Here is a 17,558-nt window from a genome sequence, read left to right as displayed (position 1 = left end):
TCATAGTATCGTAAAAAATGCTCTGTAATCACTAACACATCACATGACAGCTCGTCGCTAAGGAGCGCTTCTAGTTGTGTGGTTTTACCACTCAGGCCCCTAATGTTTTGGTGACACACTGATAAGGTTTTTTGTCGAGGTGCACGGCGGTGGGGATGACTTTCCTGCGCTGGGGGCGGCAGTGACGCGGTCGGGGGAGCGAAGCGGGGGGAGTCGAGGTCGGGGGAGAGCGCGCCCGGCGCGCCCGGCGCCGCCTCGAAACCACTCGCTCACCTCCGTTCCTGATGGCCATATGTTTGGAGACATCATTTCTTCATACTTACTGCACGGGACAGTTATTGCAAACGACGCATAGTGCTCGTGCTTTAGGCGTAATTTTTCGACCGAGCAATTCGTATATCCGGTCTTTTTAGCGATATAAGACCTAACGGCCTCCGGTGTTGTGTCGCTTTTAAAAAAGCAGGCGTGAATTTTTTTTCCGCGCTCTATAGTAAGTAAGTCGGTATCTGCTGGGCCTGTTCCGGTGATAGCAACTCGTGTTATTTTTGGTTGCATACGGCCTCTTTTATATGACACGGTGCGATAGTCATTGTCGGTGAAATTAGCTGCAAGTTGCAACTGCAAGTTGGAGGCATTGGGTTCCGGATTCACACTTGGGGCCGGATTCATACTTGGGTCCGGATTCATACTTGGGGTCGCTGGCGGTGACGGCTCGTCTGTAGACTCGGTAGGTGCCTTGGTTGCCGGTCGGCTTACCTCGGGTGTCTTCGTGACGTCTAGTGTGCGTGATCCGCCAGCAGCTGTTGCGCTTGATTTTTTAGTGGCGCTATTTTTGCTAGATGTAGCGAATGCGGCGGTTTTTAGGCGCGCTTGACGTACTGGGCGCTGGCGCTGCCAGTCTGCGGGCACAGGTGATGGAGGAGGTACACGCCGGTCATGTAGGTATGGTGCGCATGAAACAGATTGCACGATGCTACGTGTGGTGGCCGGGACTGGACGCCGATCTGGAGCGGCGCGCGCGCTCCTGCGACGCCTGCCGCGCCCAGTTGGACGCGCCGCCGCGCGCCGCCCCGGTGCCATATGCCTGGCCCGCCGAACCCTGGGTGAGACTTCATGCCGATTTCTTACATCATAATGGTCGAACATATTTTCTCCTGATTGATGCTCATTCGAAGTGGCTCGAAGTATTCTCAATGACGAGCGGCACGACAGCCGCGCACGTGACGATCAAGTTGCGGGAGGTCTTCGCAAGGTATGGGTTACCCATTCAACTGGTCACTGATGGCGGCCCACCATTTACGTCCCACGACTTTGAGGCCTTCTTACAAAAAAATGGCGTATTCCACATTGTCACAGCTCCATACCACCCGTCAAGCAACGGAGCCGCAGAAAACGCAGTCAAAACTGTTAAAAAGGTACTCAAAAAGGCCACAACCGAAGGTGAGAACATGGAGACCGCCCTTTTAAAATTTTTACTGCAGTATCGCAATAGCCCGCACAGCAGCACGGCGCGCGAGCCCGCCGTGGCGATGCTGGGGCGGCGACTGCGCACGCGCCTGGACCTGCTGCGCGCCGGCAGCGCCGCGCCCGCCGCCCGCGTGCAGGCGGCACAGAGCGCACAGCTGCGCCACGCCGGCGGAACCACGCGCGAGCTACATCAAGGGGATCAGGTATTGGTTAGAAATTATTCTAAGAATGGCCCGAAGTGGACAGAGGGCTTAGTAACAGAGCGCACTGGCGCTGTCACATACAATGTGAAGGCTGGCGAAAAAGACGGGAGCAGACACATAGACCAGCTTATCAAAAGAAAAATGGTACGTTACTCATTACCCAGTGACAATTTATCTCTTCATCCCGAGACTTCCCTGCTTTCACCGAGCCAGCAATATGAAATTCACTCCAGACCAGAGTCCCCAGAATTTAAAGATGCAGAAGCATCATTGGAAAGGGATGAGTCGAATAGGGCCCTACTGCCCCCACCGGGCACGCCAGCCCGCGAGCCGGTCGCGAGCACGGAGCAGGCGAGGGCGCTGCGCCCGCGCGCTAAAATCAATTATAAAATTTAGGTAGGCACCAGTAGGCAAGGTAAACGCACAGTAACACCATTATATAAGTAATTTAAAAAAAAAAACAGCCTTTTATCTCTGTCCGTATGTAAACCCAACATTAATAGTAACACAAAATAAATTAATAAGAATACGTACCTATGTATAAATACATGTAATTACTAATACCTACTCGTAATATACAGACATAGTTTATGTAAATATGATCAGTATTTATACTTCATAAACCAGTAAATATATACCTACACATATGGCTACAAAATACGACTAAGGGTTTACCACAATGTCCTTCCCAAATTCTATCAACTTATAAAGCTCTGTTTATTGTAGATATAAGTTAGTACTTAAGTACCTAATTGTAAAAATCGTAAGCATTAATTTATTCTACCTCACAGCTGTCTGGAGGAACAGACATATATATTACTTTTTATACTTATAGATAAGGGTTTAGTAAATCATGTATTACTTAACGTTTAAGGTACCGACTGATGTGTAACTGGATATAACTATTATCTAACTGGATAGTAACAAGCACTTGATGATGTCATAAATCAATAATTTTAAAATGTACCTTATGGCGTATATTCATAGGCCCCATTTAGTTTAGCAAATTGTTACCTGCTCTGCTTCGTATATTTTTCTGAGAGGAGAAATGTGATGTATGTAGGTAGGTATAAAAATAAGTATAGGTACCCACCGTCACTATCTATAATAAAACAGTCTTGCATGAACGCCATTGTGTTTCATTTAATACATTCTAATTGCAAAAGTACAGTCAGATTCTCTCTCATCACAGACAAACTTCTATGCAAGAATCTTTACAGTCTTTTTAGGGTTCCGTAGCCAAATGGCAAAAAACGGAACCCTTATAGATTCGTCATGTCCGTCTGTCTGTCCGATTATGTCACAGCCACTTTTTTCCGAAACTATACGAGCTATACTGTTCAAACTTGGTAAGTAGATGTATTCTATGAACCGCCTTAAGATGTTTACACAAAAATAGAAAAAAAAACAATAAAATTTGGGGGTTCCCCATACTTAGAACTGAAACTCAAAAAATCTTTTTTCATCAAACCCATACGTGTGTTCCCCTTCTATTTCTAAAATAAGAGAATGATAAACCTAAAAAAAAATACGATACGATACATTACCATACAAACATCCACCGAAAATTGGTTTGAACGAGATCTAGTAAGTAGTTTTATTTTAATACGTCATAAAATTTAAAAAAAAAATTTTTTTTCATCAAACCCATACGTGTGGAGTATCTAGGGATAGGTCTTCAAAAATGATATTTAGGTTTCTAATATCATTTTTTTCTAAACTGAATAGTTTGCGCGAGAGACACTTCCAAAGTGAAAAAATGTGTGTCCCCCCCTGTAACTTCTAAAATAACAGAATGAAAAATAAAAAAAAATATATGATATACATTGCCATGCAAACTTCCACCGAAAATTAGTTTGAACGAGATCTAGTAAGTAGTTTTTTTTAATACGTCATAAATGGTACGGAACCTTTCATGGGCGAGTCCGACTCGCACTTGGCCGCTTTTTTTTATTCTTTCTTCCTCGCGTTGTCCCCGCATTTTGCCACGGCTCATGGGAGCCTGGGGACCGCTTGACAACTAATCCCAAGATGTTGCGTAGGCATTAGTTTTTACGAAAGCGACTGCCATCTGACCTTCCAACCCAGAGGATTAAACTAGGCCTTGTTGGGATTAGTCCGGTTTCCTCACGATGTTTTCCTTCACCGAAAAGCGACTGGTAAATATCAAGTGATATTTCGTACATAAGTTCCGAAAAACTCATTGGTACGAGCCGGGGTTTGAACCCGCAACCTCCGGATTGCAAGTCGGACGCTCTTATCACTAGGCCACCAGCGCTTCCAAGAATCTTTACAGTAATATTTCAAAATAAGTTCCTAATTTAATTTGTACCAATGTGTCATCAATTCAATAAATTAAATTCATGGTGAGTATGCACTCACTATATCTCTTATTTCATTAGATTGGAATCAAAGAAAGTTTTCAAACCATCAGATTTTCGTGATAAAACTATCCTATTGTTATTCCTTTGAACTACCTACTATGTCTATCCCAAATTCCATTATAATCGAATAAGGGCGAAAAGGTATCAAACAGACAGAATTACTATCTATTGAATTTATAACATTAGCAGGGATTTAGTGTTTAGCTTTAGTCGTGACGTGACGGCCTTTGCCGAATTAGAAGTGCCCTGCCTTTCTGAATGCATTGCACATTGTTGCCGCCATGTTGAGAGTGAAACTGACGTGTGTACATCGTGACCAGCATAGCACGCGCATTCCACTCCTGCGCAGCCGAAACGTTCCAAGGTCACGTTGGCATAACTCTGCATTCAAAACAGTGTACTATATACCTAGAGGGTTATTTTATTATATCTGACCGTAGTCTGAGAGGTGAAATAGGTACTAAACAACTTCTACTATAGCGCTAATGGCTAGGGCTGCCATCCGTCCGGGTTTTCCCGGATTTGTCCTAGTTTGGAGGTCGTCCGAGGGCCGTCCGGGGGGGTGGGTTTCAAGAAGTGTCCGGGGAAAACCCGGACACTTTTCATGTAAGGAAGCACATTAAATCTACATGTAAAATTAAAGGTCTTGTTTTTTAAAAATATTATTTTCGGACTCGTCCGGGGAAAAATGCGATTTACGCCAAATGTCTGGGTTTTTTTTTAATCTTTGTCCGGGTTTGGCGAAATTCGAGATGGCAGCCCTACCTATGGCCAACCCCGAAAATGCAAAAAATTTGATGTTGCATATGTTTTGTCGAAAATTTTTATATTATTCGCGATTTGAGACTGGCTCCATGAAAACGTTGTTCAGTAAGACCTTCATGTCCACCCCTCAGAGAGTAAACGGACATAGGAAGCAAAATCACCCTGAATGTGACTTTATTTAGAATGTGATTAGTATATTTTAGTTACTTCCATAGCATTATGTCATATAGTATTTTACTGTGGGGTGGTGAGAGTACAGAAGAGGGCTATTCGAGCAATATATAAAATGAATTATAGAGAGTCACTTAGAGATTTATGAGAATGTTCTGTATGTACCTACATAAAAATATTGCCAATTCTAGGAAAAATTGTGATATTTATAATATTAATACTAGAAATAAACATAAGCTCGCAGTGCCCTTCACTTGAGTCCATAAAATTAAGAAATCATTAAGTGTGTAAGATTTTATTATAATAAAATTCCAAACCATATACACTACTTACATAATTTTTATTTTTTTTTGTCTGTTTTATGTGAATATTACTAAATTATCAATTAATAAATTTAAGAATCATGTAAAGCGTAAACTTATTTCTAAAGCTTATTATACCTTCCACACAAGACTACATGAATGAAAAAACCACACAAGACTACACGAGATGTATGGTAGTCTTTCTCAAACTGGTGTGGCGTAGCGAATAGATTTCATGATTTTTCCAATTGGGAATTTTAAAGGGGGTAGAGAATTGTTACTAACTAAGAAAATCTCAGCGCAAGAAGTATGAGACCAACCCTAGACAATAGGCACCTAGATCCACCTGAATAGGTTAGTCCCTCTTTCTCTCTCTCTTCTAAGCTGCATCTTTATCTACTGTTTCCGCTTTTCAACATTTTCTTAAATCTGTACGATCTTTGGCTTCCTAATTTTCCTATATCGTAACCTGATTTCCAAAGTATATCTAGTAAGTGTAGTCTTATGGGTGCCTGATATACCTGAAATAAATTATTATTTTTTTTTTTTTTTTTATTTTTTTTTTATTATAACGGTAATTGAATTTTGAGTTACGTTGTGTTTCCATTCAAAAATAGAACCTTGACTTGCGAAACAAAACGCAGGAAGACCTCTTTTATACCATGAATGACCGCTGCGGAACCAACTTACTTTTACCGTTCAAACTTCCATACGAGGACTATAAAGTTATAGCAATAAAGGTAAAATTTCAAGAGCGTTATCTTTGTGTGACCGCAAATGGTTGTGGCAGCTGGTCAAGGTTGTGGTTGTGACCATGGGGTTTGGCAGGATGCGGTTCAGTTTAGTTTTGGCTATGTAGGTCAGATGTCGCTTAAATAGTTCTTAATGATAATCACCGTCAAGTCATTTACAATATTAACTTACACATGTTGAAATACCTGTGGAACTCTCATTATGTCATCATAACCACATTTGCATCGATTGAGACAGGGTTTAGCAAAAACTGAAGATTATTGTCACAGTGATATTTTCTTCTTAATTTATTACTAATATGCTGTGTCTTTATTGCCATACTAAAATGACACTTCAATTAACACCAGTACCCCTAGTGTAAATATTTTCGACAGCGAAACGTGACGTACGCGTTTGCGTTAAGTGTCATTTTGTATGAGATTTTTGACTTTCCAAAACGTCCCGCTTGGCGCGCTGTTCAAAAACCCATACAAAATGAGACTAAACGCAAACGCGTACGTCACGTTTCAAAATCGAATTTATTTACACTAGGGGTACAGATTTATTATCCCGTCATCACATAATAATGACCAGTCAGGCAATTTGTGACAATTGAACTGTGGCAACGAAATTCGAAATTTCTTTGTCTGTCTCTCTATCGCTCGAATAAGCAAGAACGATAGAGAGGCAGCATTTTTCCGTGTTCGCGGAAGGCCCTTAGTTGTGTCGTTTTGCGAAACCGACTGTCAATTTGATTGTCGGATTCCCCTAAACCAATAATAAATTATTTGTATATTTATATAGATATGCCGATGCACAACAGTTTAATGCATCGTAGTTACGTTTCTTGGGTTAGCTACTTCTTTTAAATCTTGCCATCATGTACAAATCTTTGTTCGACTACCAGCTTCTATTTATCTCTCTCAGTTGCGTAAAGGTTAGCAGGAAGAGATCCCTTAAAGGGATAAGTTCGCCTTTGCACACATGTAGATAGATAGAATACTCTTTATTGGCACACCTCAGTAAATGATACAGCTTAAAGAAAAACAATTGATTCGTGATAGAGGCAGACAACAGGCGGTCTTATCGCTAAAGAGCGATCTCTTCCAGACAACCTATTATTATGTATTGTATTCTCTCTTTTAATGTACTTATGTAAAAATGTATTTTGTGCATTAAAGTGTTTTACTACCACAATTAAAAATCAACTCACTCAGCGGTCTAGGTTTTTTTACTTTTTGCTCCTTTGTAGTCATATCGGACATCCGATATCGGATCTGACAATGTGAAAACTCTCTTAGGTTAAGTCATCTGACCACCGGGCCAGTCTAACTGCAGTAAAAACAAAAAAAAATGCCAGCCGAATAAAATGGCACGGCTGACTAAAATTATTTAAATATATATATATATATATATATATATATTATATGCACAAAAAAAACCTTATAGTACAAAAGGCGGACTTAATGCCATGAGGCATTCTCTACCAGTCAACCTTTGACTGAAAATTAGTGAAAACATAAGTAAGTACGTTAAGGACTTGGGGACAGGTAGATAAGCTTAAAAATAGTCGGATAGGTTTAGGCACTTGAGTTTGACTTCTTGTGTTGTGAACTAAGTATCTTGACAAGATGCCCTTTAACGTTTGTTTGCCGTCACTTATTTACGACGATTCAACCATCTGCCTGCCGCGTTGATTACTTTAGTGGCACACCTCTTAATAGGTTTTTCAATAAGTCCCTTATAGACAGATGGCGAAGCAGCTGTTAAAGTTCCATATGGCGCCACAACTCTGCAAAAAGGAAAAACTATATATATCATATCAAGGAGTAATTGGATCAAAACATACCAATATTCTTTGTCTTGTCGTTGTTAAAACATGTGACGGAGTGTAGCTTTTTGTTTGGGATGATTTTTAGTTTTAAATTTTTCTCAAGTAAAACATAATCTATATAAAGACATATAAGACATGTAGCCCTCGGACTGTTTTTATTTATTCAATAGAAGACTCCAATACAAGCGTGACAAAGTGGTCAGAAATAAGACAAGGAAAATAATTTCGACACAATTAATAATTATTTCACGCACATTCCGGATTTTGATTAATCTGCAGCTAATAGAAGTACAAAATAATACGCAGTTATTCCTCTAACTTTTAAAGAACAGTGTGCTTTATTGTGTTTTGATTTTTTTGTGCCACGCGCAGGTAGATTCACCTGTCGACCAGTTTTACCTGCTACTTGTTGAAAAAATAACGGCAAAAAACATATTTTGAACTTAGCGGTAACGGTAGCGGCCATTATTTTGACAGATGAAGGAAGTTGTGTGTTGCCAGGTATTTTGATAACCCCCCAGATGTGGGACATTCTTAATTTTAATTCTTATGATATAAATATAAAAATAAATATTTTATGTTTCGTAAGTTTGTGCATTAGTTATTGCGCCAATAATAAAAAAAGCCAATGTCAGGCAAATTGAGGTTTATGAGGTCATTGAGGTTTATATATCGTTGTCTAAGTACCCTCAACACAAGCCTTATTGAGCTTACTGTGGGACTTAGTCAAATTGTGTAATAATGTCTTATAATATTTATTATTTATTATTGACACTCATTAGCGTTATAATCATTAAAGTATATTCCCAAAACGACCAAAAGGTAATACTAGTGTTAAGGGTGTATATGTAAATAGGTTTTGATACGTTTACACTATTATCTATGTCTAGTCTTAAGTTCTTTTTTAATTCCATATTTAAATTCTAATGTTATTTTGACTGTTTATATTTTTGTACGTCAGTTCGCAAAATAAATCCATCGAAACTAGTCGACTGCCTGGTTTATTGATTATTTTCCACTTTAGCTATCGAAATTTCCTCTTCTTTATTTGGTCCTTCTTCCTCACTCATGATCTTGCGATCTAAAACCAAGCAGTCGGCTAAAAGCGCTAAAATGACGCGCTCGGAAACGGGTACCCCTGCCACGGGTAGGCTCGGCCAGTCCAAAAAGTTGGACCACAGTGCGGCCGACGCCACCGTACCACCCGCGGCTTCCGACCCGCAAATCCCCGGGACGTCTCGCGAGTGCCTCCCAACCGGCACCAGCGCCGAACAAGTTAATGTTCCCCTCAGTTGCAGGTCTCGCGCTTCGAGCTCTACGCGATCATCGGCCACGATTAGGGCACGACGATTGACCGCGGAGGCCCACTTGGCCCGCAAAAGCATAGAAAGGGAACAGGAGCTCTTTCAACGCGAGCTCGACAACCAACGGAAACTCCTTGAGCAGTTTAAACAGGTAGAACAGCTTGAACTTGAAGCGAAAATAGCCGCCTTAGAAGCCGAGGAGCGATCCAATCACACGGTTAGTAATGCATATTCTCGTACAGCATCTTGGGTTCGTGACGTAAATCAGGAAAGGCAACCCGTAGACACACGGGCCGAAGTGGGTGTAACTATTCCGCCTCATATAGCGGTAGTTACCACCAAGACTGCCGATCCCCCTATAAATTTACGTCCAGAACCTACTGTAGAGTGTAATGTAGTAAATAACCGTATTAATTCACCTTTATTGCGTGAAGACGTCAAACGTCAAAACGGCCACGATAATGCAGTGATTGATTTTATTAATAATGATCATGAAAATGAAGAGTGCCGCCGCCGTCAAGACCAAACCGAGCCAATAACCGGCTCTGCCACGCTTTTACAAGCTATTGCCGATACGGCTGCCGCAGCTAAAGCGCTCGCCGCACGAGACGTGCCAAGAAAAGCTAAAATTGAGCTTCCAACTTTCTATGGCAACTCGTCACAATGGCTTCAATTTAAATACTTATTTGATAGTACTAAAACTTCTTATTCCCCCGCAGAAAATACGGCGCGTCTATATAACGCACTCCGCGGGCCCGCCCGGGAGGCCGTCGCCTCTTTACTCAACACCGCGGCAGCTTCCGAAGATATCATGGCAGCACTCGAACGTACATTTGCTTGTCCCGAAATGATTGTCTTCGGCGAAGTACAGATTTTAAAAACGCTGCCTCGGCTCGGGCCTGACCTAAAGGAGATAGGTATTTTCGCTAATAAGGTACGCAATTCTTTGTCTACTATGAAATTACTCGGCCTACGAGAATATTTACAATCGCCAGAGCTGTTTCATAATATTCTAGGAAAATTTAACCCTTTAATGAAAATGAGATGGTCTGATTATGCGTCAGATTTGTCAGAAACGTCAAACCATCTCAAGTCAAAGTTAGAACTTTTATCTGACTTTCTAACACGCGAACACGAACGCTATATTAAATTCGCTTTATCGCCAGAAGTAGGGCTTTCTATGTCTATACCGCAACAATCACGAGTACATTTTCCAATGAATAAACCATTTAAACGTGAAAATATACATGCCGTCACTCATGACAAAAATAAAACAACTGGTAACATAGTGTGTTTATTGTAAAAAATCCCACAATATTAAAAACTGTACTCAATTTACGTCGTTATCTGTTGACGATAGGTGGCGATGGTTGCGTGAACACAAAGTTTGTTATAAATGTCTAAAAGACAACTCACACCTATGCAAATTATGCAAAAGCAACCCTTGCGGGGTCGATGGTTGTACTTTTCGACACAACCCTCTTTTGCACGGCAGGCAGGATACGTTTAGATCACCGCCTACACCCGATACACGGATTAATAACGTCATTTGCGTTCCTGCGGCTGAAAGTGATATCCAGGTGTCGGACAATAATGTGACTGTGTCAAATATAGGTATATCGTGTAATCAACATAAAACATCTAATGAAATATGTTCAAATATTACAATGTTGAAAGTTTTACCAGTGACACTGTCAGGGCCAAATGGCAGCTATGAAACCTTCGCGTTTCTCGATGATGGCAGCACTGCGACTATGATCGATTGTAAAGTGGCTGCTCGCTTAGGTTTAATAGGACCTGAAGAGTTCATAACTGTCAATGGTATCATGGGTTTACAAAAAACTACAAAGGTAAGATACGTTGACTTTTACATAAGAGGTAAATATGAATCTGATATCCATTTGGTAAATCATGCTAAGGCTGTACAATCGTTAGGCTTGAACGAACAAACTCTATCTAGAGAGACTATTGAATCTTATGCTCACTTAAAAGACCTAGCCGAATACTTGACATATGCTGACGCTACACCAACCGTACTTATTGGTGCTGAGCATTGGCATCTGTCAATATGTCGCGAGGTTTGTGAAGGCAGACGTAACGAGCCCGCCGCTTGTCGCACTTTGCTTGGGTGGACTTTGTATGGACCAACGAGTAGCAAAACCAAGCCAGTCGAGTTCGTCAACCATTGTCAGTTAGACCGCACTGAACCTTCTGAAAATGAACGCCTGGAGTCACTGATAAAGGAGCAATACAAACTCGACTCGCTCGGTATCTCTAAGCGCGAGACTCTATTTAGCAAGCTAGACTCCCGTGCCGTCGAGATTCTTGATGCTACCACCACACGCTTACCGACCGGTAGATATGAAGTAGGTCTTCCGTGGCGTGACAACATACAGTGTGTTCCCGATAGCTGCCCGCAAGCTTTATCAAGATTTCTAAGCCTCGAAAGGAGAATGATTCGTGAGCCCGCCTTCGCTGACGCGTATAAAAAGTTTATTGATAACATGATTGCTAAAAATTATGCTGAGGAGTGCGATTCCGGCACTTATTATAATCATCTTATCACTAAAAGCGTCAACACCAGCATTGATCTCAAACACGATACCAATTTAGGCGATTATTCAAATAAAATTCACACCTTATCTGATAACTTACAACCTAGTACAGTCAGTCCGAATAAAACAGAAACAAATTTTGACATTGAGCTGTCAAGTGTGAATAACAATAAAAATAAATTAAAAACCGAATCTGAACCTAATAAAAGTGACATTAACGCAAGAATAAGGTGGTATTTGCCTCATTTTGGCGTGTACCATCCACAAAAACGTAAACTTCGTGTTGTCCACGACGCAGCCGCGACTAATCAGGGTGTTTCATTAAACTCGTTGCTGCTTCAAGGACCTGATCTTTTAGAAAATTTATTAGGTATTTTATTTCGGTTCAGAGAGGGCGCTGTTGCTATAACAGCTGATATTAAGGAAATGTTTCCTCAAATAAAAATCCGTGAACAAGATCGTGACGCACTACGTTTTTTATGGCGCGACGTTCAGTCAAGGGAAACAATGCCTCTAAAAGAATATCGGATGACAGCTGTCATTTTTGGAGCATCGTCCAGCCCTTTCACTGCGTTGTACATTAAACATAAAAACGCTATGTCACACCAAGATTCGTATCCAGCGGCAGCCAACGCAAGTATCCATAGTTCCTATATGGACGACTTCTTGGATAGTCTGGACGATGTTGACGAAGCTGCACAGATGGCATCCGATGTTGTGACTATTCATCGTAACGCATGTTTCGAAATGTGTGGCTGGAATTCTAACGATCAGGGAGCATTGCGTCTTGTACCGACTGAACTGCGCGCCGTCCAGCCTAGTGAGATGTCACTTGGCAGTGAATCAAGTAGCGTCAGAGCCTTAGGTGTTTCATGGGATCCTATTTCGGACACTGTCGGATTTAGGACTGGTTTAGAAGGTCTCATACTACAGGGCAGTTTTAATAAACGCAAAGTGTTGTTCCACCTCATGAAAGTATACGACCCACTAGGTTTGTTGGGCCCAATAGTGGTCAAAGGGCGTATACTGCTTCAGGAGGCGTGGAGATCCAATATTGACTGGGACACACCATTTCCACCATCACAGATTTTAAAGTGGAACGAGTGGTTTAAGGAACTGTCTGACGTATCTACAATTAGGATTCCACGATGGTACGCCAAGCTCAATGGAGAACCTCTACACAGGGAGCTACACATTTTCGCGGACGCAAGCGAGTTGGCCTTTGCCACCGTCGCTTATTGGCGCTTATTGTATGCAGATGGTACAGTCAAGCTCGCACTCATCACCAGTAAGACGAGAGTCTCACCTTTGAAGCCCATTTCAATTCCTCGTCTAGAATTGCAGGGCGCTTTGATAGCTTCTCGCCTTGCTGTCACTATTAAAGAGTTTCATAAGAAAAAACCTTTACGAACTTTCCTGTGGACAGATTCAAGAACTGTCCTCGGTTGGCTCAGAAGTGACGCACGAACGTACAAACCCTTTGTGGCCCATCGCGTAGGAGAAATTACAGAAAATACGCGCGTGCAAGATTGGAAATGGGTCCCAACTGATTTGAACGTTGCGGACGATGCCACTAGGATTAAGCCGCTTCATCTTAATCCTAACCACCGATGGTTTACAGGTCCCTCGTTCCTTCTCGATCCACCGGAGAATTGGCCTGTTGAACCAGCTGGTCAGCCTATAGTCCAGGAAGAGCGGAAGCAGACTTCTGGACTTGTGGTTGGTCATCTGACAATTACCGCGGATTTCAGTCGTTTTAGTGACTGGCTACGATTACTTCGTGCTACTGCTCGCGTTTTGCAAGCTGCGTCTAAATTTCGCTCGGCTTTAGATCGCGTAGGTCGCGTTGCTCCTAGCACCGATGTTAGGCTTCGTCAACGTACGAATAGACCTACGTCCACCACTCTAATCCCCCTGACAGCGGAACTTATGGAAGCCGCAGAAAGGCACGTCCTGAAGAAAGTACAGTCTGAATCATTTAGTGACGAAATCCCAATAATAGAACGTGGAGAATTGATACCAAAGAGTAGTCGCCTGGCGAAGCTTTCTCCCAGAATGGGGCCAGACAACTTGTTGCACCTAGCTGGCAGAATCGTTGCCGTACAAGACGTCGGTTCCGAGATCAAGTTTCCAATCATTCTAGATGGACGACACCCAGTAGTGCGCTTATTGGTCAATTTCTACCATCGCAAGGCTGGACATGCAAACAATGAAATGGTGGTCAATGAGGTTCGACAAAAATATTGGCTTCTTCATCTGCGCAGTACTGTTCGAAGCGTCACCAGCAAATGTTTGTCCTGTCGCATCAAAAGAGCAAAGCCAATGAATCCGATGACCGGTAACCTTCCTCCTCAGCGGCTTGCCCACCACCGCCGCCCATTCACGTACACTGGCTTGGATTATTTCGGCCCGATAAATACCAAGATCGGCCGAAGACAAGAGAAACGTTATGTGGCCCTGTACACCTGCATGACATCCAGAGCCGTTCACCTGGAGCTTGTACATTCCCTTTCTGCTGACTCCGCAATAATGAGCCTGCGACGGTTTATTGCTAGAAGAGGCGCTCCCAATACTGTATATTCTGACAACGGTACATGTTTTGTTGGTGCAGACCGAATTCTACGCGAATTTTATCAGAACGAGGTCTACGATTTTGCTGCCAATAGAGGAATAAAGTGGAGCTTTATCCCTGCCGCTGCTCCTTTTTTCGGCGGATGCTGGGAGAGACTGATTCGCACCGTCAAAGTCGCGCTGAATGCCACATTACGAGAAAGAGAACCTAATCCCGAAGTCCTAGTAACTCTCCTTCTAGAAGCTGAGGCAATTGTAAATTCTCGACCTCTGACCCATGTCCCTATTGGCCCTGAAGACCAGGAAACCCTAACGCCCTTCCACTTTCTAATTGGCTCATCTTCTAACCAGGTTCTGCCTGCAACCCTTGACGACCGAGACCTTTTAAGACGTGCTGACTGGAGGAAGGCGTTGAGATTGGCCGACCACTTTTGGAACCGATGGGTAAAAGAAATTCTGCCAACCATGCAACCTCGCCAGATAGCGGAGAACAGAGAGCACGACTTGACTCTTGGCGACTTAGTCATCATTGTAGACCAGAACCTACCCCGAGGAACCTGGCCACGCGGCCGCGTCGTTGCTACATTCCCTGGCAGAGACGGAGTGGTCAGGGTGGTGGACGTAGCCACATCAGGTGGAATTCTTCGTCGACCTTCTAAAAAATTGGTCAGATTAGAGGCATAAAGTCTCAGTTTATATCTAGTCTGGCTAGTTTTGTGTGCTTTCGCACACAAGGGGGTGGGATGTTAAGGGTGTATATGTAAATAGGTTTTGATACGTTTACACTATTATCTATGTCTAGTCTTAAGTTCTTTTTTAATTCCATATTTAAATTCTAATGTTATTTTGACTGTTTATATTTTTGTACGTCAGTTCGCAAAATAAATCCATCGAAACTAGTCGACTGCCTGGTTTATTGATTATTTTCCACTTTAGCTATCGAAATTTCCTCTTCTTTAACTAGGTTGCTATCAATTTGGGACTTTAATATACAAGCAACGATTTGTCTAAGATACCTATAATCGGATAAAGATGAGCTACGTCCGTGCAAGGCGTCATCTCCATATCAATAATCATCACAGATGTGAAGTCATTCTAGTTCGCCTTGATTGTTATGCACAGCAACCAAAACAGAAATAATCACACGATTAATCTTCCTTTAATACTTAAAACTTAATGCTGGACGGAGATGAATGATCATCTTTTTCAGATTTGTCTGGGTTCCGGCAGATTCGTTGCGATTATAAAGTGAGTGGGAGTCCTTTGAAACTACCTGTCGCTACAAGTGTAGAAAAAGATGAAAAATGGCAGACGTTTTCTAAAAAAATACTGAAACCCGTATTCTTATAAATGTGGACAAAAGTACATCCTTAAACTACGTCCAAAAGATAGGTATGGGCATTGTGGATGTCATCTCACTTTGTGTGGTAGGGCACAGCACAGCGAATGTCATTCCAGATCTAGATAAACCTTACATAAAACCGCAGCCAAATAACACTAGACCCTACTCATAGTGTTGTGTTCCTGCCAGTGAGTAAGGTTGCCAGAGCTCAACAAGGTTGCGGAGTGTTGGGGTCAGCAACGCGCATGTAACCAACGTAGTATAAAAAAAATTGGACTCATTCTTCTCAGAATCGTCAGCATTCTCCACCCTACCATAAACTCATGATAGGCTTTTTTAACTTACTTAATTACTATTCACTTATCTCAGTGGCCCAAACAGGATATTGGTCTTCGACACAACTTTACCCTATTCGGTTCCACTTCATACTAGTAGATTACTCTGAAGACGAACAGATATTTTCGAACACTTAGGAATTCATGATACGATATCTTAGACTTAGCAAAACGTCCAGCTGTCCGGACGTTTTGCTCCACGTAGGTTTTTCCATAGCTCGATCGTGTTCCAGCCTTTCTAGTTTTCCGAACACGCTTGCTCTGAGTTGTGTGGGTTTGATCTTCTTTCTGCGCTTCCAACCTTCGTTTTCCTTCCAAAATAAATATAATGATGTTAATGTTGACGGAAGTAATAAAAGAATCCATCCATACAATGGACCCCTAATCATACCGTTATAGAGAATACTGACATTTCCAAAATGTCCTTGATTAATTGTCAATGATAATACTAATTTGGCAGATCAAATTGGCAAAATCATTTGAACCCACGCTCATTCCGTGCTTATTTGCTTGAATTGCTTGCCGGTTTATTTATTGCATTCCATCAAAGTTAAATTAATTCCTATTTGTATGTGGATAAGGCATAAACAATGTTTTTGACATGGAACGTTAAATTTTATGTTTTCGCGTTTTTGGGTTCTTGAACCTGTTCGTGATTTGAAATGTAACTAGATATCTTTCGCGGGATGATTATTTTATTTATGGTAGAGACGGTAAGCTTTTTATATTCCTTGGTACAAATTTTATGATTGTAAAAGCTTTTACTATCCATATCGAACCAGGAACAAAGCTTACATGGAAGCCAGACATTCAATTTAAGAAAATTGGATTTTATGTAATTTAATTTGTAATGGTTTTCATTTAGTATTTTCCTCGCGTTGCGTTGGTATGTTGCAAATCTTTATGTCTCACTCTGTGGCAAAGTTCGTTTCACTCCCGTTCCTATTATCACGAAGGGTTAAGGAACAATTTTGCTCCATTGTAAAACAAGTAACTATTCCACTAAGTTTTAGTTCATTATAATATTTCTGATAAGTTTAACACATTCACTGCCGGGAACCCACCTGGTGGGCGCTCGTGAACTTTGTTCAGATGCCGGACAACCCGCTGGGCGGGTTGTTTTGTACGCAGCTATAGACCACCGGTTTCTGGGGTAGTGCGCCGTTTTTTGTCTGGCAGTGAATGTGTTAACTGTATAACGTTAGACTAGATGTATAGATTTCATTGTAAAGCATAATTATGATATGCAACCAATTATTGTAATGCATATTACATACTTACAATAGTTACAATTGTGTTTTGACACTGTACTAGCTAGAAATAAAATATTTTATTATTATTACATACATAAAACATACTACTGATAGCTATATTATAGCTATGGAGGCTGTTCAATGCTTCACTGCGGAATTCTAGATGCGCGTGAGCCACTTCTCGAATGGCGATTTAGCGGCGGTGTTACCAGCCATTCTAAGTTCCTTGACACATGTCAAATTAAACAGAACTTTCTGTTCAACTAGGAAACAAATCTAATTATTTTTGTTCAATATTTAGAGGACTCACACTACTACAAATGTAAATTATTAATATTAG

The 17,558-nt window shown here is 41.6% G+C and overlaps 2 protein-coding genes across 3 annotated transcripts; both read left to right on the top strand.

The window, feature by feature from the left end:
* The first annotated feature begins 848 nt into the window (after positions 1 to 848).
* On the top strand, positions 849 to 2,066 carry LOC133533419 (uncharacterized protein K02A2.6-like). The gene has a single exon (XM_061872397.1). The coding sequence runs from the start codon at positions 849 to 851 to the stop codon at positions 2,064 to 2,066; it is 1,218 nt and encodes a 405-aa protein (XP_061728381.1).
* Positions 2,067 to 8,910: 6,844 nt separating this feature from the next.
* On the top strand, positions 8,911 to 15,187 carry LOC133533417 (uncharacterized). Of its 2 annotated transcripts, none has more exons than XM_061872395.1 (2): positions 8,911 to 9,379; positions 9,882 to 12,490. In XM_061872395.1, the coding sequence occupies exons 1-2, from the start codon at positions 8,927 to 8,929 to the stop codon at positions 10,011 to 10,013; spliced, it is 585 nt and encodes a 194-aa protein (XP_061728379.1). In that variant the 5' UTR covers positions 8,911 to 8,926; the 3' UTR covers positions 10,014 to 12,490. The 2 variants fall into 2 exon arrangements, with proteins under 2 accessions (XP_061728379.1, XP_061728378.1); XM_061872394.1 differs by having other exon boundaries at positions 8,981 to 9,379; positions 9,882 to 15,187.
* Positions 15,188 to 17,558: the final 2,371 nt, after the last annotated feature.

This window comes from Cydia pomonella, unplaced genomic scaffold, assembly GCF_033807575.1.
Source record: "Cydia pomonella isolate Wapato2018A unplaced genomic scaffold, ilCydPomo1 PGA_scaffold_163, whole genome shotgun sequence".
Taxonomy (NCBI): Eukaryota; Metazoa; Arthropoda; class Insecta; order Lepidoptera; family Tortricidae; genus Cydia; species Cydia pomonella.
Note: the sequence above shows the minus strand (reverse complement) of the source record. Positions and strands in the feature narration are given on the sequence as shown.

Bases quoted from the DNA above. Each gene is read 5' to 3' on its own strand.
- LOC133533419 (XM_061872397.1), top strand. From the start codon at position 849: ATGCGGCGGTTTTTAGGCGCGCTTGACGTACTGGGCGCTGGCGCTGCC.
- LOC133533417 (XM_061872394.1), top strand. From the start codon at position 10,830: ATGTTGAAAGTTTTACCAGTGACACTGTCAGGGCCAAATGGCAGCTAT.